This window comes from Cryptomeria japonica, chromosome 8 (genome assembly GCF_030272615.1).
Source record: "Cryptomeria japonica chromosome 8, Sugi_1.0, whole genome shotgun sequence".
In the NCBI taxonomy this organism is placed as follows: domain Eukaryota; kingdom Viridiplantae; phylum Streptophyta; class Pinopsida; order Cupressales; family Cupressaceae; genus Cryptomeria; species Cryptomeria japonica.
In genome coordinates this window covers 670502139-670524424 of record NC_081412.1, presented here as the reverse complement: position 1 = coordinate 670524424, position 22286 = coordinate 670502139, and the positions used below count along the sequence as shown (strand labels likewise).

Genomic DNA, 22286 nt, shown 5'->3' with positions numbered 1-22286 from the left:
ATGGGAAATGTGGAATGCACAGACAATGCACGTGAATAGTTTGACAAAATTCCTCAAAGAACTGTGGTCTCATGAAATGTGATGATTGTTGGATATCCACAAAATGTAGACTGTGGGCATAGGGAGAGCACAAACAATACATGTGAACTAGCTAGCAGAATGCTCCAAAAGAATGCCACAGTTGTGGCAGATGTACACAACGGTGGAAGCATAGACATAGCATGCAAACTGGTGAAGTTTCTTACATGGTATGCAAACTGTTTAACTAAATGCCTCATACATGTCATCCCACTGAATGCAAATGTGGAAGCAGAGGTAGCACACAAAATGTTTGACTATTTGCCTATATGAAGTGCGAGTTGAAGGTTGACTAAGACGCACAATAGAGGTAGCAAATTGTTTGATTGGATGCCTCAAAAGAGATGTCATCTCATGGATGTATTATTGCAGCCTGTGTATAAAATTGATCTATTGAAAATGTTTTGGAATTTCCAAGCAAATGCAGTTGTTAGGTGGGTTTTGTAGTTGCAATGGTCCTCGTGGAAGTGTATGCTAACTGTAGAAGCATCAGCAATGCTCATGAACTGCTCAATAGAAACCTCAAAGGGAATGTAATGATTACAGTCTATACAAAAAAATGAATTTCACAAGGAAGATCTCAAAAATGTTTGAATTAATGAATCACTCTTGACGCATTCTAACAGTGTAATCTTTGTTTGCATGGATTGCAGTTCACCTTTCTACCCACAGTGGATATCTAGAGGATGCTCTAAACCATATTATTAGGATGCAAGTTAAACCTGTGGTTTTTGTGTCGACGTGTCTTCTCGGTGTGCTTGTAGATCATTCATGAATATAAGCCGAAAGTAGACAGGTGTGGTGAGATTCAAATAGTAAGCAGATTGATGAAATATGGAGGCTTTACAAAGATACAGTGGTGTATTTAGATTGAAGGCTATAAAATGGGACATGCTTTAGTATAGGAGATAGATCACATCATAGACAATAGAAGTTCTAGAATAGAGTATGGGAATTTATCAAAAGATGGAGGATGTCGGCTCTATGTTGCAATTTCAAGTTCTTTACTCAGCATAATTGACATATATACAAATGAGGAAGCAGTTGTATGTGTTTGAGGGAATGTTACAAAGGAATGTGATCTCATGTAGGTCTGTGAGGTGTTAGATAATACATTAACAAGCTGTGAGATAGTTGATCCAAAATATTATGGCAACAACTATGAAAGAATGTTGGGATAGCTTATGGAATTATCAACAAGTTTTCTTGAAGGTTGATGGAATCCACAATGTATGAATGCAAAGAATCAATCAAGCCATCATGCGAGCCTTCCCGTTATGAAAAGATGTGTTATGAAATTAAAGAATGATTGAAAAATATAGATGCAATTTGAGAGCATGTTCATGAGGCCAATATATTAGTGCGAAAGTATTTCTTATAAGTCAATGGTCAAAACATTAATGTGTTAGTATACTGCAATTGTTGGTACTTTGGGATAATTACAAGTGCAAATGAAGCAAATGAAGATGGAGGCCACCTCGATAAAATAAACAAACGAATTATTTCTTCAATGTAATGGGTTTGGTATTATTTTTGTAAAAATTGACTTGTGTCACTCATTATAACTAAAGGTTAGGAAGTTGACTTTTTCTACGCATAAGTGTGTAAGTTATTAACTCTTTGAAATTTATGCAGAAAAGAGTTAGTTATTAATCCAGGATTAAAGTTAGTTATGAAGGTGGTTATTTTGGGAAGCCTATAAATACAAGGCTATTTGTATTGTTCAGGGGAACTTTTGACGGAGGGCAAAACTCTGCTGGAATTCCAGGAGAAACTTGTAATGATATTTTGATTTGCACCATGTAGAGAAAGGATTTTGGACTTGTATATTTCAAAAAGGATAATGAAGAATACATCTTAGTTCGTATGTTCTAAATATATTCATGTGTTATCATTGCCGATTTCTTGTATGTCAAATTGGTAGTCTTTTTATGCATATGTGATCTATGCAATTGATGTGATGATGCACAAGAAACCTTTGGTATCTCAGTTTGAATGTGTTGAAGTGTCTTATCTCTCCATATGTTGAGATTTGTCATTCTTCTTTATCGTCATCTCATGGCTAAGCATATTACCTTATAAACTCCCCTTGTAACTTGTTGCTAATGTTGGGAAATCTCAATTGATGGTTGTATGTCTTTTGTTGGGGTTTCTATCTTTATTCCTCTTTAGTTTTATGTTTTCTCCTTTATGTACTTTCAAGTTAAAAGTACTCAAAATCCTAAATACCCCTATCATACGAGGGAGCTGGCCCTCTCAAACGCAAAGGAAAATCGTGTTTCACTGAACGATCTCTCCAACTGTTGGAATGTTTGTCACTACTCATCGGGCAAACAGGGTTGGTTTCAGGTAAATGACTGTAGTGACGAATTTGTTTACCAACACAATGTCTACTTCAGCTTCTAGACCCCCCATTGGAAAGGACCCTACTTGAAAATATCATGAGGATTTTTCAGGGCAAGGATAGGGGCAAACAAAATGTACATTTTGCAAAACAATATTCCATGGGAGGTATATATAGACTGAAATACCATATTTCTAGTGTGCGTGGACATGATGCCGAACCATGTCTAAAAGCACTCCCTAAGGCCGTACATGAATGTTATGTAATGGTTGAGGAAATTGAAAGGAAAAAGAAATAAAAGGAGGATCGAGTAGCCATTGGGAGAGAGGCAAATTTAGGAAGAGGGACACAATTAGGTTGTGTTGGATGCCCTTCTTCCTTACCTTCATATCGTCCCACTTAGTTTGTTATTGTTGGTGCTTTCGCTTCTACTTCTATAAGTGGCAGTGCCACCACCACTTTTCATGCTCCTAGCACTAGTAGTTGTAGTGGGAGTGTTAGCATTGGACCTAGGATTCGTAAATCTAGGCTAGATACCTTCTTTGTGCCTCGCACTACTTCTGGGTCCCAACAGTCACTTGAGAGCATGGGTTGGAACAAGGAGGTCAATGATGCTGCTAAAATGGCAGTGACAGGTTTTGGACCTACAACAGTATTCCATTCTTTGCAGCCAGGTGAATGTTTTATAACTTTTATGTTTGATTATTTTAATTTTTGTACTTAACTTATCTCATTGAATTTTTATACTTAACTTATCTCATTTATTTTATTTGCAACAGGTCTCCTTATTGGCAAGAAATGGTTGATGCCCTTACCATATGCGGGGCGGGATTCAAATCCCCTACTGAGAGTGATTTGAGGGGACCCATTTTGTCTCAAATGGTGGATGATGTGAAGAAGGATTTAGATGAACAATGCCAGATATGGACCACTAAAGGTTGCACCATCATGACTGATGGTTGGACGGATAGGAGAAATAGAACTCTCCTTAATTTACTTGTTTCTTCCGTCGGTGATTGATTAATTTTAGTTTCATATAGTCTTTAATTTTTTATTTTTTATCTAATGGTTTATTGAATGATCATTGACCTAGCTTTATTTTTTTATTTCAGGGGGCACCATTTTCATCAAGTCCATTGATGCCTCTGCCCATTATAAGAATGTCACCTACCTATGTGAGCAGATAGAGGAGGTGATTGATGAGGTGGGTGAGGAGAACGTGGTACAAGTGGTGACCGACAATGCAACAAATTATGTTGTTGCGGGTAAACTTTTAATTACAAACTAATTTTGTTTGCAAATGAATTACTATCTTGTAGTTTGTACCTCCATTAATTATAATTTACAATGCAACAAATTATGTTGCTGCAAGTAGACTATTGATGGAGAGGCACCCATCTATAGTTTGGACTCCATGTGCTGCTCATTGTATTGACCTCATGTTGGAGGATATTGGAAAAATCCCATGGGTCAAGAGATGTGTAGAAAGGGCAATAAATGTGTGCAAATTTGTATATAATCATTCATGGGTGTTGGCTCTTACGAGACAATACACAGAACAAGAGTTAGCTCGTCTAGGAATCACAAGATTTGCCACAAACTGCTTCACATTGCAGTCTATGCTTAGGTCTAAGTCGGCCTTGAGACGTATGATTGTTCGTGAGGAGTGGTCTTCCTCATCCTATGCTACCACCCTTGTAGGGAAAGATATGGCAGACTGCATTTTTTATGAGAGAGACTTTTGGGTCCCTTGTGATGAGATAGTGAAGGTAATTTTTTTATAAATTCTACAATTTAACTTCATGTTTTATAACTTATTATATGTAGTCTCTTCTTTGCTCATTTTTCTAAATTACACAATATTTTCAATTTTGCGGTTTGTTAAGCCCTTGGTGGTTTTGTTGCGAGTTGTGGATGGAGAAAAGACCACAATGGGCTATATATATGAGGGCATGGATAGGGCGAAGGAGGTCATCAAATTCATCTATGGAAGAGATGAGAGAAAGTACGGTCCCATTTGGGAGATCATTGATAGGAGATGGCATCATCAGATTCATAGGCCCATCCATGCAGTAGCCTATTATCTAAATCTGGCATTCTATTTTATCCCTTTTTTCAAGGCTGATGTGGAGGTCCTTAATGGGCTATACTCAATCATGGATAAGATGGGACTTGCTGGTACTGCTCAAATAGAGGTTATTTGAGAGCTACAGTTGTTCTCAAATGCACAAGGGGAGACCTTCTCTCGTCCTATCTCCAAAGATGGTAGGACCACTATGATGCCAGGTAAAAATAAATTGTAAGGCTTAATTTTAGTTTTATTGTATATTGTAACTTGTTAAATGAGTTCATGAGTGAGACTAATTTTATTCATTTTTCTCATTTCAAACTCAGATCATTGGTGGAGCTTTTTTGGCCCAACGACACCAAATATTCAGAAGTTGGCCATTCGCATCTTGAGCCAACCATTCAACGCATCAAGTTGTGAGCGCAATTGAGTATGTTTGAGCACATACACTCTAAGAGGCGCAATAGATTATCTGTGGAAAAAATGAATGATCTCGTCTTTGTTCACTACAACCTCCGCCTACGAACAAGAAAAAATGCATTAGTTAACATCTCTCCTATCATTCTAGATGAAGTTGATCTTGAAGCAGAGTGGGCCAATGAGAGTCAGACAAATCCTGAGATTCTTGCAGTTGTCTTTAGTGATGATGACACTGATTGGATCGACTAGGTAGATATAGAGGCTGAGGTTGTAGCCATGGCAGAGGAAAAATAGAGAGCACGAGTAGAGACAGGAAATACTGAGAGTGACACAGTTGTTCCTGATGTTGGTGAGCATGGCATGGTGTCACGGGGAGTGACTATGGCTACTGAATCATCCAGGACCTACCTTAAACGCCTTCGTAGGGGGCCAGGGTGAGAGGGTGCGCACTCTTCTGAGCCATAGGCATGTAGTTGTATTTACCTTTGATATTTGTGTGGAACATTTGATGATGATCATCATCATATGATGACATGGATTTTTTATTCCATGAGTTTTGTAATATTATATACATTTGATAATATTTATATACTTATGTTTGTTATTTCCTTCAACTACAATTTGCGTTTATGCTTATGTGATTGATATATACTTGTGTATGTAATCAAATGAGCTGAGATTGATGATGTTATTGTTTCTTTAAGGTGTATTCAATAAAGGGTGCATGAAACAAGTTTTAAATCTTTAAACATCTCTAAATTTCTCGAGTTTTCCTCTTTCCTGAGTCCAATGGAGCCGAGTTCGAAATCCAGCGGTACCGAGTCCCAGGTTCGAATCCGATTCGATACCATCTACTTATTGACCGGTCTCTCCAAATCATAGTATATAAAAATATAGTATACAAAAAAAGACTCCATCCTGCCACCATAATCATTTAACCTGCACTCTCCATATTCATATTTCTATTCAGGTGGCTGGAAATGTACTCTTTAATTGCTTGACCTTTCTTAAAACCCGACCTAAAACCCAACTGAAAGCCCAATTCCATAGATAATACTGTTATTAATATATAAGAATTCCAATATTTGAATGCAGCATTCATATCTATTTTAGAGAAAAAGTTCTCCCTTATCAAATGAGTACCACTCTTTAAAAATGTTGTTTACTGTAAAAAAAACTAGTTTTTGAAGGTGATAGAAAAATGGATACAAATTGATCCCAAAGAGTTTCAAAAAAATATATTTATAATCTACACACAAAATTTCACAAATCACTAGTTCACATCATCTATAGATTCCTTACGTTTAAATAGCAGTAATAGGTGTTTGAATGTGAAGTTTTTTCTCAAAATGATTATTTCAATGTCAAAGTTGGCTAAAAAGTGTAACTCACTATTGTGGGATTACCCTTAATATGGTTGGAACTAAATCAGAAATGAAAGATATTAGACGATCCTAGGAGGTCTTTAAAATTAAAGTTGAGGAGGTCATCTTGGCCTAGAAGAAGGCTGCCAACATGTATAACTCTTCTCTCTAGGCTATCTAGACCATACAGAGTGAGCTTAATAGGAAAAGGGAGAATAAGTGTAAGAAGACTAAGGCTATGATTGCAAGTGCTAGCAACACGGAGTCCTTGTTGAAAGATACTCAGGATTCTACTTTAGTGTCTTCCGACTCTGGGTTTGGGTCTTCCAAAAAGGTGTCTTTTTCTAACAAAGTCATAAGTTTATGCCAGGATTGGTGGGATAGACACTCCCTCATGTAGTTGGCCATCTCTTTGTCCCTTTCATGGGTGGTTTGTTAGTTTTTGTGCTTCAAGTGTGTTTTTTTTGGTGTTTTAATCCTCCTAGTTTTTTAGTTTCGTTGTTGGTCCTCGAGTATCCCTCTTGGGAGTTTGCTTTGTGTTAGTGGGGGGATTTTTGGTTGGGTGCGCATTCCTCATGCACCCCAGGTATCACATTGTGGATATGTAATGGTACGGGCCTATCTCGCTTTTATTAATCAAAACAAAGTTGGCTAGGCTCTAATTCCAAATGAAAGGAAGAAGTGTGGAATAATGCTTCCAAATACCTAATCTAACATAAGAGTGAATGCGAAAATTTCTTACAAACCCTTTAAAAATTACAAATTAGATAAACACATACGAATTCATATTTAAACAAATAAACTCATGACACTAGATTTACATGGGAAAAGCCTTTCAAGAGAAAAAAAAAACCCACTCCAAAAGCTAGATATCAATTGTATTATCAATAACAACCAATAACTATAATATAATACACAAAGACAATGTGCTTTAGGAATAATTACAATAACATAATACTCTAGAGAAAATCCTAGCACATAAAAACTTAGAAAATACTCAACCTTGTCATACAAAATACACTAATAAACCACATATATATAGATCTCAACACATGAGTGAATTTAAGCATCCATGGTTTCCAAAATCAACTCATATGCTTAAAATATTAGTTGTTTTAAAACAAGAAGTTACCATTACCATGACACATTGCACATAGTAACTTTCCAAAGCACTACCACATGACCCACTCATAACTGTCATCTTGCCATATGCAACACCTACCTCACACCACTTGTCAAAAGTGAACTACATGATTAATACCAGTTGTCAAATAATCACTCCTGATGACTCTTCCATTGACCTAGTAATCATCATAGCAAATAAAAAACATTTGTCATAGTCCCAACATAGCAACCCATGACATTATTTTCCTAAATTTTTAGACATCATAAGTGATTTCAAAATAAAATAATTAAATAAAAAATTTAGGACTCTTTAAGTTTGAGACACCTTAATCCCAACTCCCTCACATCAATAGCATAACAATGCTAATAAAAGCCATGCATTCCACATGGAACCCTACCACCATCAATTTTTCCTTCATGATGCCATCCTACTTGTTTAACGATGTAGATAAACCAATCAAGGAATCACATACAATTAGAGCAGCCAATTGCTTTATGTTGGGCATAGATCACATGGATCCAAATGTTGTGGTAGACCCTAGACTTGTCTATAGCATGGCTCCTCAATTTTTAATTACTTTCTTCTACTCTCTCAACTACATAGAACAATAAATCGTTCTTTTCATAAAAGAGTAAGTTTTCTATGTCAATTCTTCTTTAGAATTCATTCATCCCAACTATACATCCCTTTCTATTCTAATAAATTTAAGGACCAATTTGGTTCAGGTAAAGAGAAAATTTGTGACATATGTGGGTGCAAAGGTTAATTTAGTGTACCAAGTGACTATCAAGGACCCTGCTAGCATCACTATAAGCATGGAACCACAAATGTTAAATTTAAAAAAGCTCTTGGATGTTGTTACCTATAGTATAAAATTCAAAAGTACGTTGCCTCTTTCAAACCCCCACTTCAGTGTTCCCACCACATACAACTATGATAAGGTTATCAACAATAGACATAAAAGATAAAATAAATAATATGCTATCAATAACAATAAGATAATATGCTCAATAAACTTTTAAGAGTTACCATTCCTCAAGAATAGAAGCCAAGTAGCCTACAAGTACTTGACAAAGAAGCAACAAGGGGCTCCAAAGAAATGATGGCATTTTTGTGTAATGGCAATAATGCTTTTAGATATCAGTGTAATGAAGAAATGGCAATGTATAGAATATGTAGAGCTAAACATGAGTGGCAGTGTGAGTCTTAGAGAGTTGTGAATGCAAGAATTATGCTCAAGAGTGGTAGAATGCAATAACGAAGTTCAAAAGTTCTCAAATTGGAAGCAAAAGGAAGATACTTCAAGCAAAGATAGTGAAGGTAGGTGATTATTTTTAGAAGAATGAATTGAAAAGGAGCAAAAGTGAACCTATACTTTATATTAAGTCCAAAGGTACCAATGATTTACTCATAATTTTCTTATATGTTGATGATCTCATTTACAATAGCAATGGTGAAGTGTTAATAGAAGAATTCAGGAAAGCCATGAAGAGTGAATTTGAAATGACTGATTGGGGTTTGATGCTTTACTTTCTAGGAATAGAAGTCAAGAAATTTAGTGATGGGGTTTTTATTTTATGAGAAAAGTATATAACTGATTTTCTTGATAAATTTAGAATGAAGAATTGCAAACAATCAAATACACCTTTGGATATAAATGTAAAGCTGGCCAAAGATGATGATACTAAAAAGATAGATACAAAACTATATAGAGGTTTTGCTGGCAGCCTTATGTATCTTACTATAACTAGACCTGACATCATGTATGCGGTCACTGTAGTATCAAGATTTATGCAAATCCAAGAAAGATCTACTTCTGCGTAATAAAGAGGATACTTGGGTATGTTCATGGTACAAGCAATTCTGACATTTTTTATACACCAATAGACAACTTTAGACTGGTTGGATATATAGACAGTCATTGGGCAAGATCTATTAACAACAGAAAAAGTACATCAAGATATGTATTCAGCTTGGGATCAGGCACAATTTTTTGGTGTTGAAAGAAAGAATCAACAATATGACTATTGTCAATGGAAGCAGAGTACATTGTAGCAACATTTACAACATGTCAAGCAATTTTGTTGAGGAGAATACTCGCAGATTTGAAGCAAGAATAAAATAAACCCACAAATGTTTGCTATGCCAATAACTCTACTATTTCTATAACAAAGAATCTATTTTCCACAGTCGAACTAAGCCTATACATATCCGACATCATTTCATCAGCAATCTTGTGGAAGATGGACATAACTACAGTTTTGCAAAACTAATGATTAGCTAGCAGATGTGTTTACAAAAGCAATTTCAAAGAAAATATTTGCTAATATCGGGGATTTATTACACTAAGGGGGAGAATAATAGCAGCAATGCTTAGGACGAACACCGTCTGTTCACCAGCTTACTGGAAACTACAGGAAACTTCCTGCCAAATGTCATTAAGAACCGTCTTAATCCTTTTAACATTGCCTCGTTTGCAAAGTGGCATCCTTATCCACTTCTTCTACCGCTTGCAATCTGATTCTTTACTTGCCGTGCACTGCAAGTTTATGAACTGCCCTTCTGTAATTATAAAACAAGGACTAATGTAAGAATTTGATTATCATTATCATAACAAATTAGAGACCTCTACAGAGCTTTGTATCTATGTCTGCATTTGTAATCTTCACTGACATTAATAGCACTAGTGTCGTTGCAACAATCGATTACATTGTATACCTTGTTTTTGTTTATGCTCTGGTTTTTGTGCTCTAGCTTCTTCTTTCTTTTTAACTTTTTTTCCTCTTTTTTTAAATACTCTGTTTTCTTATTTGCCTGCACACCTGAATTTCTTTCAATTACACCAGTATATACGTAGCGAACACGATAACACCCATCCAAATATTATAAAAGCAAGTTGAAGATGAACATATAGCAATCTATATTCTACCCCAACTCGCAATCTCCGTTCTACTTTAAGGATCAATGTTATAGATATTATTATTTTAAGAAAAACTTTGACCATTCTCCGGTGCTTATATCCCTTAACGGTAACCATTCTGCCCGGCTTATATCAACAAGACGACCCCTTAACCATTCTGCCCTGTTTATATCAACAAGACGATCGCTTAACCATTCACTAAAATCCCTTCAACATTCTCCCCTGCTTATATTAACAATATGATCCCTTAACCATTCAATAGAATAACTTAACCATTCTCCCCTGCTTATATCAACAATGCGATCCCTTAACCATTCTCCCCTTGCTAACAATGTACACACTACAACCACAAATATTATAAGAACCATAGAACACTGCCCAACTATTGACTGCCTTACCGTATACATCACTTCTGTTCTATAAAATAAATTTGAATATTTGAATGCAGCGCGTTTAAAATTTGCCCTTCCAATAGTTTCGACCAATAATTTCTCTGAAAACTGGCTTCGCTTCCGCAATTCATACGGAGCTGTAATAGAATAATAGGTCTTTCCCCCACGGACATACCTTTTCCCCAGTATTGTCTGGTTCTTTAGCCACTGCCACTCTTTCAATGCTCCCGGTATGCTTACATCACTTAAGTTCGAGAAGTTTTCGTCTTTAAAGTGCTCCAGACGAGATTGAAGATCCTCATAAGGTTGAAGATCCACATGGAATTCAGAACTATCGACATCAATTTCCTTATAAGAATGCCAACTCAATTTGATTTCCTCCAACCGTTGGAAATCTCCCATGTTTGGAAGTCCTTTCATATTGTCGTTATAGACTAGATGGAATACCTGTAATTCATGGCAGCCACTAATATCAGGAGGATCTTCAACCCTCCAGCAATCATAAAGAGTTAACTTCTTTAAACTCCTCAATAGTGAGAAGTTAGGAAACCTTTTTAAATGTATCAGCGTGAAAAAGTAAACATCCTCCAACAAGACACAACATGTTAAGTCTGGTGGCTCCCTTATACCACACTTGTCAAGTTTGAGCACAGTCAAATTTGATAGAAGTCTGAAACTGGGAAGTTCCCTTAGTTCAACCATATAGCATAGTTTAAGTATTTGTAGTGTGTAACAAGACTCTAAACTTTGGGACGCCGTAGCAGCTTTTGATGAAACAAACAACTCTAGTGTCTTCAAAGCACTTGGCACATCTATATCTGGACATGCCTTCACTGCATCACATTCCCACAATACAATTTTGAATAGTTTCTTACATCCAACCAGGAGCGGTAACGAAGCCATCTGGGAGCAACTGTCGATGACAATATTTTGAAGCTCCACACATTCTCTACAGTCGAGAGGCCCCTTCACTTTATCACACACACTAAATTCCACTTTCTCCAAATGCGGCAAACCATTCAACCTTGGGAAGTCCAAGAGGGATGGACAACGAACCTTAATCTCTCTCAGAAAAACGCAGCCGCTAAGATCTCCCAGCCGATTGACCACCTGCCTGCCTGCAATGTCAATCTCAAGATGTTGTAAGCCTTCGAGGCTGCTTAGCACCGGAAGTTTAAACATTTTATTTACCTCGCTTATCTGAAGCCACGCCAGCTGTTGCAATTTCTCCATACCTTCAAGCATAGTCAAGTCTTTGCATTTGTGTATAATAATACTTCTGAGACGACGCATCCCGCCCAAGTCAAGCTTTCTCATATTCTGCACACCTACAAGCTGAAGCACCAACAGATTTTGAAGATCGCGGGGGGCGATCTAGGACGGTCTTCGATGCTTGCACTGCTCCAACTTAGCCAATTCAAAACCTGCATTGTGCTGTGATATTAACCCACGTGTACTACATGGGTCGCCCTTCCACAACAGCCATCTCGCCATTTCATTTGCTTTGCTTTGTGCGAATTCAATATATAGATCATGTATGCGAATTTTAGATGCAAATTCTTCAATAAGAGCCTTCTTACATAAATCCTCGACCTGAAACCACATATAAATTAAGCATTCAGCGGAATTTCAATTAAACGCACTACAATCATAAACTAAAACATTTTCAAAGCAAATATTCAAACTCACTGCTTTTTCAATAAATGAGATCTCTTTGTTTAGAACCATTGCCAGCCACTCAGTAACTTTGTGGGGAGACATACGAGGCGGCATATATAGGGTGAGAAGCATGAATATGGTGCGAAATTCGGGACGCATGCTATCAAAAGCTTTGCCTAGCACAGCCAACAAATCATCCAAACCATAACTACATCGGTTTACCCAGCCTTCTATCTCACCAACCCACTTTGACAAACGCGGGCCATATTTACTGAAGAGGTGGCTGCCGAAAGCTTTTAAGGCTAACGGATGAAATGTTTGACCTCTCCGACCGACCTCTTCGAACAAAAATCTGTCTGCACACTTGACAGCAAAAAGTTTTTCCTCTGCCCCCATCGTTGACACATCTATAGGTGCCTTTTCCAACAAGATTTCTATGGCCTCGTCCTCTTAAAGCCTTGGGACGGCGCATGCATGACCGCTTACCTATCTTGAAATGCTTTTCTAGAACATCTACACTCCGAGCGCTCAAAAGGATGCAGCTGTTTTCTCCCAACTCTGCCTTAAGATAATCCGTTACTTCGTCAATACTTTCTTCTGTGACATTGTCGAGAACCAACAATACCCTTTGGCCCTTCACTCGTCTATACAACTCAACTTGTGCCTGTGAGCCATATTAAAAAATGCAGAATACTTACAAATCTTGTTCAATATTCTTTGTTTAGAGTCATTTACATAACAGTGGAACTGTAAATAGAATTCTATATGGAAAGGGAAAGAACATCCTGGCAAACAAAATTAGAACATATGAAACTGCTCACCTGATCTCGGTCTGTCAGTGTTTGAAGAATCAACTGAGGGCAGCGAGTGAGATATTGCAGGGCAAGTTTTGTTCTTTCAAATGAATCGCCTCTAGAAAATTCCAGATGGCATACTTTACCTTCGAAATCCCCCATTTTGAAGTTGCGCAAAGCCTTGGCAAGTGTAGTTTTTCCCTGGCCCGGTATTCCATACAATCCTGCAATACTAGTTCCCTTTTTGACGTACTGGACAGATTTGAAGAAATCTGCAACCTCCTGCAGCCAATAAATATAATAAATAAATAAATTCAATGCATATATGCCTGATAAAAGCAAAAGAACTTAGTGAAGTGTTTTCACCTGACACATTCGTTCTTGTCGTTGCATACAATGGACAGGATACCTTGGCGAGGGTGTTGGAAGTATATGCCAGATTTCCTTCACAATATCATCTCTAAACTTCACTTCATCATCATTTTCCCTGGAATTTATCCCATTAATTCGCCGTATTAGTTCCAAATCTCGGAGCCATTCGGCTTGCTTTTCCCCGGAAATCTTCAACTGTTTCCAGTTTTCATTGTCTACCTTCGTGTCTTTAAGAGCATCTGGTGAAATCTGGAAGAACAAGGGTAAAATTTTGAGATCGGGATTTGTACGGGTTCTATCTCTCGCTTCCACACAAGCAGAGAGTTCCAGCATGGGCCACTTTGATTCGAGGAAATCCTTCGACAGGAGAAAAACTGCTACTTTGCATGTCTTACCGGCTTCGAATATACGAGAGGGGAAATCTTCTCCCAGTGGCAAACTTTCACGATCTTGATTAAAGAAGCAGGAAACGCCGTGGTTTGCAAAGTCTCTATTTAACTGCCTAACAAAAAATTTCTGCTTACCGCTGTGACTGAGAAATACTTCTTTAGCCAAAAGGTTCTGTTCATGGTCACTGTTAAGCGAAATAACGAGTGAATTTTAAAATTGAATTCATATGGCATGTTGGCATGCATGTGATCAATTCATTCCATAAGATAAAAATAGAAGAATGATAATTTCTTCCACTGAGAAGAATTCTAGTTTGTAAGAGCTCTAAAAATAAAATTTCCATCAAGATTTTAACTGTATGTTTGATTTTTTATTTTTAGCTGGCATTCATGTGTCAAAGACTTTTATATAAAGAAGTAATTGATCATTCGATCATTGATCCTTGATCATACCATCAAGAAGTGTTTTGTATTTCAACTTTTGAATAAAAATAAAATTTTATCTGTTTTTTTGAAACAATTTTGTGTTTATTGTTATGTAGCAATTTCTGTCTATTTATTGTCTATTTATGGTGCAGAAGGAAACATTCAAATAAAATGTATCTGACATGCGAATCGGTTTGTTGGGCTGGGAGAACTCAGTTGTGCGTAAATTTGTAGTCTCCCCGATCGAACGCCGAGCTTGAGAATATTCTCCTCTGCTTAATTTCTTTAATTGAGTGGTGTCGATGTGGTCCATTGAGAGGTATTTTGCTAATATTTCTTCACAGAATAAATTGGTGGGAGGTCAATGAAGACAAGTATGCAACGACTTTCCTATATATATGGATAACAAAGACAAGTAAACAAAGACTTTCCAATATCTATATAATGGAAAAATGCATATATTTGTGTTCTCTGTAATTACTAAAGATCCCAAGATCATATCCTCATTTCCTTTGTTCTAATGTTTGTATGAAATTTAAGAATTTAAAAATAAAGTAAAATAATATTCCACCATTCCAAAAACTCATGTGTCTAACCTTCATTACAACGGGACTAACCTTAATATATATTAGTAAAGGTTTACAATAAATTATTAAAATTTATATATATGAAAAATCAAAAATAGTTAATTTTTAAGTAAAAATTTATACAAATATAAGATATATATATTATTATTTTCTAAAATAATATAATTCAAGAATGATGAAGAACTTTGGTTTTTGTTAGAGTTTTGGCTTCTTGTTAGTCTGTAATTATTATGGTGACTTTTAAGTTGCCACACCTACAAATATTTTCTCTCTTTCAATGACATGTGACTTTGCATTTATTGCTCAAACTGAAGATTTTTGTCTTTTTTAATATAAAAACTATCTATATTTTATAATTAAGATGTAAACGTTATAAACTAATATATGTTTTAAATATTCTACCATTCCTATAAAAAAATTATTGCTTAGGCAGATTGACTCTAGGCTTTTACCTCTCGTTATAATTTTCACGTCAATCTAAAATTTAAATCATTAAATGATGTTATATGAATTTGCCTATGGACACCAAACATTACCTAGAATTGGTGGCAAAACTCCAATAGATTTTTATGATAAACACTTTGAGATAGCAATTTTTCTCCAAGAAATTTTGAATGGAAAATGGCAACAACATTCCATTCAAGCTTCTATTGTTTACTAGAAAGAACTATGAATATGGGGGCATTAAGGTAAAGACCATAATATTATCCCAAGGTCTTTGAGAATTAGTAGAAGTAGGATTCACCAAGCCTGCAAATCAAAATGTTTTGAATGCATTAAATGCAAATTAGTGAAATCGATTGAAAGAAGACAAGAATGAGGACAATTGAGCCCTCTTCACTATCCAATTTACATTGGATATCTCAATTTGCAAGGTTTGGTGTTCATTACATATGGTTTCAAGTAGGCTCCTCATGCCTAGTACGATAAGATGGATAGTTTCTTTCTTACTTTTGGTTTCACACAATGCCATTTCAATCCACAATTTATGCTCGAAGACATGGGAAGGATCCTCTAATTCTTGTTCTCTATGTCAATGATCTGATTCTTATAGGTTGTTCCTCAATGATTTAAGATACTTAGGACACTTTGATTAAGCATTTTGATATGATTGACCTTGGACCCTTGCATTACTTCCTTGCTCTTCAAGTTCATCACTCTTCAGAGGGGATTTCTATCTTCTAATAGAAGTATCCTCTTGCTTTTCTTCATATATTTGGAATGGTTGATTGCATGCCTACCACTAATCCTTCAGTTAATGCTACTTTGTATCAATAGTTGGTTGGCAACATTTTGAATTGGACACATAGTCATCCAAATAATTCCTTTGCAATTAGAATTGTCTCCCATTTCTCTCAAGATCCTCATGAGAGTGATCGGAAGCTAGCCAACATAATATGATGAGGTACATATAGGCACTACACAATTGGCATTCGCTAAACATCAAGTGCTACTCAAATTGTGGGCTTCACTTACTAGATTAGGCTAGTGATGTAAATGATTAGAATTATACTCATAGCTTTGTCTTTTGCCTTGGCTCTAACCCAATTGCATGGTCTTGCAAGCAACAAAATGTCATTGATTGAGGATGAGTATTAAGGTGCAATCTTGGCTACCCATGAGGTTCTTTATCTTTGACATTTGATGGCTAGGTTTGAATTTCCTTCTGATCATCTTACTTCTCTTTGGTGAGACAATCAAAGTTCTATTTACATTTCTCACAGCCAAGTGGAGCATCAATGTACCAAGCATATTGAAATCCACATGGACTTCATGGACTTCATCAAGTAGCTCATCTAGGATGGTGTTCTTAGTTTGAAGTATTTGCCTATGAAGTAGTAGGTTGTAGACATCTTCACTTAACCTTTGGCATTGCCTCATTCTATTTAGATGCAATCGATGTTAGGGTGAAGGATTTTTTCCTTGGGAAGTCTTGATGAGTCCTCTTTTAGAGAGGATTTTTCCCCCACAAGGTTTTTCTCCTTTTCTCTACTTGTGAGAGATTGTATTCCATTTGTACATGGGTACCTCATTAGGCCTTGTTGCTAAGACCCATCTTTGACATCTTCACATTGTTTTCCTTACTCCCTAAGTTGCACTTAAGGAATGTGTTGGTGTGAATAAGGTTTTTTACTTAGTAAAGGTCGTGTACCTAGCTAGTTCTTAGTGGGCACTTCACATGACTTAAGTTTAATACTTAGGTCCTAGGTGGCATTCTAAAAATCCTAGTTGTTAAGATAAGACATACCATATCTTATCTTTATTTAATGTTGCTACCTAGGTCATTTAATATTTGTTTAGTTAGTTGTTTGATGACATAAGATTAAGATGTATATGTCATGTTCATTTCTAATATTATGCTGTCTTCTTGCCTATATAATCAAGGAATATCTTGTATCATATTTTATTCTTTATATTAGTGGAATAAAATCTTCTTTTTTGCTTCTCTCTTGTCATGTGGAGGTTATTTGGTGTTATAGATTAAAAGTTTTGCATGATTAATTTAGCAATTTGCAGTAGGATTGATAAATAAGAATTATGTGTTTGATCTTTGTTTTACATTTTCAAGTCTTTTGTTTTCTTGTGTTTTTTTAATTTCAATGCTTACATCATCCACTACAACTCAATTTTATAGATTCTCACCAAATAAATTTCCTCCCTCATGAAATGCAACAATCTCACATGTGTTGTTCTGAATCAAAGAGTTGTACTCCAAGTTTTGAGAGTAGGGATAGTCATCGATCATGGATAAATATTTTCATAAGTATCCTATTTGTGATGATATTCTCATTCCATTTGAATCACTCCTAGAGAATGGTGGCATCCATCTTAAGATACCTAACTTGGTGGTTGACATGTATCCAAGTATAATGGAAAATATGGTCATTGGGAATTTCCTAGGTTCTAGGCTAAACATGGATGTCTTTGAGTGCTAGGCATAAATAAAATAGAAACTAAAAGGTTAGGTTGAGATCTCAACCAAGGGTAAAGGATTTATCCTTACTTCTTTATTGAATTATGAGGAATTTGTTAGAACCCCGGTCCTTGGTCTTTAGGTAGATTAGAGCTATTCTTGCCAAAAGTGAAAATCATTTTTTAAGAGAGGGATGAAGGATATTAATGTGACCCTTGTTTCAATTAGGATTCTTGGTTCACCATTTTAATATTAGGAAGAAAAAGTTATGATGGGCGTTGAAGAAATTTTGAGCACCTTATGATTATTGATGATTTTATCAAGTCTAGTAAATAATTGGTGTACAATATTTTGTGTATGGTAGTGTATATAAGGATCTCCCTTCATCAACCAATCCATCCTCCAATTATGGCCACTAATTCCCACATATTAAATACAAGATTTCTCTCATTGTTTACCATAACTATAAAAAATTAGATACACATATCCCCATAAGATATTTAAAATTTATGCTAGCCACAAATTGGATACACATATCCCATGCACATATAGATTAAGGGCATATAAAAATTACTAAAGTTTGAATTGAGCCTTAAATTAGCATGCTATTGTGTCACCTTATTTGCATGTTCTAATATGGTGGACCTCCCAACTCTATAAGCTAAGGTTTGAGATAAAGAGCCTTAGTCAACAACTTTTGAGGCATCGAACTTCTTAACCAAGATATGAGAGTCCCTTTCAACAACACACCTATATATCTTGAAAATAACAACTATTTTCAAGTCAAGAATTAAATCTTTTCTCATATTGAAAAGATTATTGATATTGATACACAAACATCAAGTCTCAGAAGTAATCACCTTTTGTTGTGCGATCCTTTATTTTTTAATTTATTATAATTTTAAACTAAATAAAAAGACAAACTAATTTATTTAACATCTTAATGTTAATTAATTATTTTAACTAATTATTATTATTTATTCTTTTGAATAACTATATGTTAGTATTTTTTTTATTAAATAAAACAGATTACAAAGAATAAGAACTACCAACATGTGACTAAAACAAAAACTAAATTTCATGAGAAGCATTGAATCAAAGAACTAATTATGCTATTTCAAAATTATGTAATATATTTTTATAATTTTAAATAAAAATATTGTACCTTTGACTTTGACTGTAATGAATTATTGCCTAGGCAAACTGACTGTAGACTTTTACCTTGGTTAAAATTTTCACATCAATCTAAAAAAAATTCATTAAATGATATATAAATTTGTCTATGGGAACCGAACATGGCCTACAAATTACAACTGAGGGAAAAACTGCAATTGGAGGGAGTTATAGCGAATACACAATACTAAATTGAGCACAGTAAACAATGCTTCTGTCAACGGACGTACTTTTTTGCAAAAGCTTTGCAAACTCACGTCATTCAAACTTTGGAATCCACGTATGCACAAGTAAATAATAATAATTGGGCAACAATATTTCTAATTCATCATAGAGCTGTCAAAGACAGAATACACATTAATCATATATTTAAAAGCTTTTAGTTTTAAGTATTAATTGAGTTTTATAAAATGATTGCCTAGCAACATTGGCAAATGGTTCGTATTTAAATTTAATTTTTTTATTTTAAAATTATTAATTTAAAAAAAAATTTGTGATTGTTTTATTTTAATTAATTATTATTATTTTTTAAATTTTTTTTTTAATTATTATTTTATTTATTTTAAATTTATTATTTTTTATTTATTAAAAATATTTAATTATTTTATTGAAATATATTTAATAACAAAAATCATTTAATTATAATGTTTCTATTAAAATATAAGGTAGATAAATAAAAATAATTATCAAATAAATAATATAAATAAAATAAAATAATTTCAGATGACATAATGTGATGATTAAATCATGTTATATTGTTGTAATCATTAAGATTCAAACTTGGACCATTGTAATAATGTAGATTCAACTTTCAAAAATTCGAACCTTTGCATTAAAGCTATTGGTTTTCATGTCGATATTTTAGAGTTCCAAACTTTTATTGAATGTATTGGTAGGCTTTGCCAATGATGAGACCTCTTATTTGTAGCTTCACTTGATTTGGACCAAACTAAAAATCTTGTGTTACCAATCAAAAAAAATATTTTAAATTAATAAAACAACTAAAATAAAAGTCTAAAATAATTTTAAAACTAAATAAAAATGAACCTTTAAATAAATAAATAAATTCAAAATTGATCTTCATCATTTTTAAATATATGTATTCAAGAATGTTGATCCATTCTCTTTATATTATAATTAGTACAATAAATTTATCAACAAACAAGTTAATTTAATTCACTATAAAATTAACTAAGAAATATTCATTTTAAATTTAATTTATTTTTGATAAATAAAATAAAATTAAATAAAATAAAATAATTAAAAAATTAATATTTCTACATTAAAAGATAAATATTTAAAGAATTCCTTTAACTCTTACATCTAATTAATATAACCAGAAAACAATATTTTGTTTCATGCTGCTGGTTTGCAACCAATACATACTTTTCTAAATAATACTTTTCTAAATTTAATATTATTTATTGTACAAGTAAGTTTAGAGTTAGAGTTAAATTTTGTTCAACATATATTTGATTCCATGAATCTGATTTTCACTCATAAATTTCAATATAGCATCAACCATTGCAGTTCTTATAGTATTGTCCAAGCAAGATTATTAGCTGATTAATGGAGAAGACATAAGTATAAAATACACTACTCCAACTCAAACACACTCAACAATAAAATTTCCTAAATATAAAAAGTTATTCTATGGTAGATTATATAATATATTTCCCCAAAAACAAATAGAAACAGGACGTTTGGGAACCTTTATTTTCTTCACTATAAAATCAATCCTTAATGTAAAATGATAACCGATAACCAAACCAATTACCCACTACTGGACGGTTGACCGGCCTTTTATCAGCAAAAAACTTTTGAATAGGAAACAGAAAATAGCTACAAAGAAAACCCCAGCTACAGAGCAGAAACAAAATCAAAGCCAACATCCCTTATACGTTGAGTATTTTTTCAGCAGATTCATCTTTAATCAGCACCCAAAAGAATTTAATCTACTCTGACCCTCCATCACAGTTGTAAAGGGTACTCTAAAAAGCATAGAAAAAGAACGTAGATTTTGCAGAAAAACTACATACCACGTTATTACTGTCTTCATTTGCCCTATTATTTCTGGTGCTGTTGGAGACTCCCGATGCCACGTTATTGCTTAACGAACTAAATAACTTCTCACAAAGCCAATTTCTGCGCTAAAAAAGGGAAAATCAGACTATTTCATCCGCATGGTCTTGACTCTCACCTAAACTTGCTAAGGAAAGTGGCTAATTTAATCTACTTTCCTCCACCGCAGTTGTAAAGGTTACTGACAAAAAGCATAAAAAGAACACAGATAACTAGTAATTAAACCAATTACCCACTACTGGACAGTCGACCATTTTATCAGTAGATAAAATTTAGAATAGAAAACAGAAAGTAGCTGCAAAGCAAGAAAACCCCAGCTACAAAGCAGAAACGAAATCAAAGGCAACATTCCTTTTACCTTGAGCATTTTATCAGCAGATTCAACTTTAATTAGAACCCAGAACAATTAAATCTACTTTCCTTCACCACAGTTGTAATGGGTACTGAAAAATGAACATAAAAGAGATTTTGCATAAAAACTTCCACTTCCGTATCTTTGGTAACAGCTTTACTGCCTTACTTTGCCCTATCATTTATGGCGCAGGCAGAGAGCTCCCTACACCATCTTATCGCTTAACCAATTAAATAACTTCTCACAAAGCCATGTTTTCCTGAACAAGCAAGCTGGGGTTTGCGCACCGAAAGAGGGAAAGTGCCCGGAAAACAGAACCCTAAGGAAGGAAACTTTCGTGGCGGTGAATAGGGGCATCCAAGCAATAAAGCTAAAATTGATATTCCCTAATTAAAAAAGAACTAAGTAGATTTAATGCAAACTCTAATTTGAGAGACTAAGAAAAATGCATCCTACTTCTCAATTCCATTTTGTAACGTGAAAGCTACAGATTCAATGAAAGAGAACCTCACAATCAAATTTTACATCATAGGGAAATGCAAAGAAATTCAAGAAATGACCATTGTGAATAGCTTGTAATTGTAAAATGGAAAAAGTACTAACACTTCATGATTTTCAATATGGCTATAAGGATTATATGACAATTTTGTGCTATATGTGAGAAGGGATTAGGGGAAGAGCACTAGTGGTTATCATAGTTCTAATAACCGCATATTTATTATTATAGTGACCCCCAATAGGCATCATAGTTCCAATTTTTGAAAAGCCCATTAATAAATTTCACATGTATTAATAGCCGATCACTTTATGTCAAATTTTTATCAGA

At 34.7% G+C, this 22286-nt stretch overlaps 1 protein-coding gene across 6 annotated transcripts in view; it reads right to left on the bottom strand.

Moving 5' to 3' along the window:
* Positions 1 to 9359: 9359 nt before the first annotated feature.
* Positions 9360 to 22286, bottom strand: part of LOC131054844 (disease resistance-like protein CSA1) — a 59237-nt gene continuing 46310 nt past the window's right edge. The window contains exons 1-7 of one of the 6 annotated variants that reach the window (XM_057989467.2): positions 21467 to 21833; positions 21066 to 21171; positions 13532 to 14111; positions 13193 to 13447; positions 12402 to 13035; positions 11904 to 12305; positions 9987 to 11830 (exon numbers count right to left, since the gene is read on the bottom strand). In XM_057989467.2, the coding sequence (XP_057845450.1) occupies positions 12640 to 13035; positions 13193 to 13447; positions 13532 to 14111; positions 21066 to 21085 (1251 nt within the window). In that variant the 5' untranslated portion in view covers positions 21086 to 21171; positions 21467 to 21833 and the 3' untranslated portion in view covers positions 9987 to 11830; positions 11904 to 12305; positions 12402 to 12639. Of the gene's footprint in view, positions 9963 to 9986; positions 12306 to 12401; positions 13036 to 13192; positions 13448 to 13531; positions 14112 to 21065; positions 21441 to 21466; positions 21834 to 22286 lie in introns of those variants that run through there. The other 5 variants (XM_057989466.2, XM_057989464.2, XM_057989465.2 and 2 more) reach the window with 5 other exon arrangements.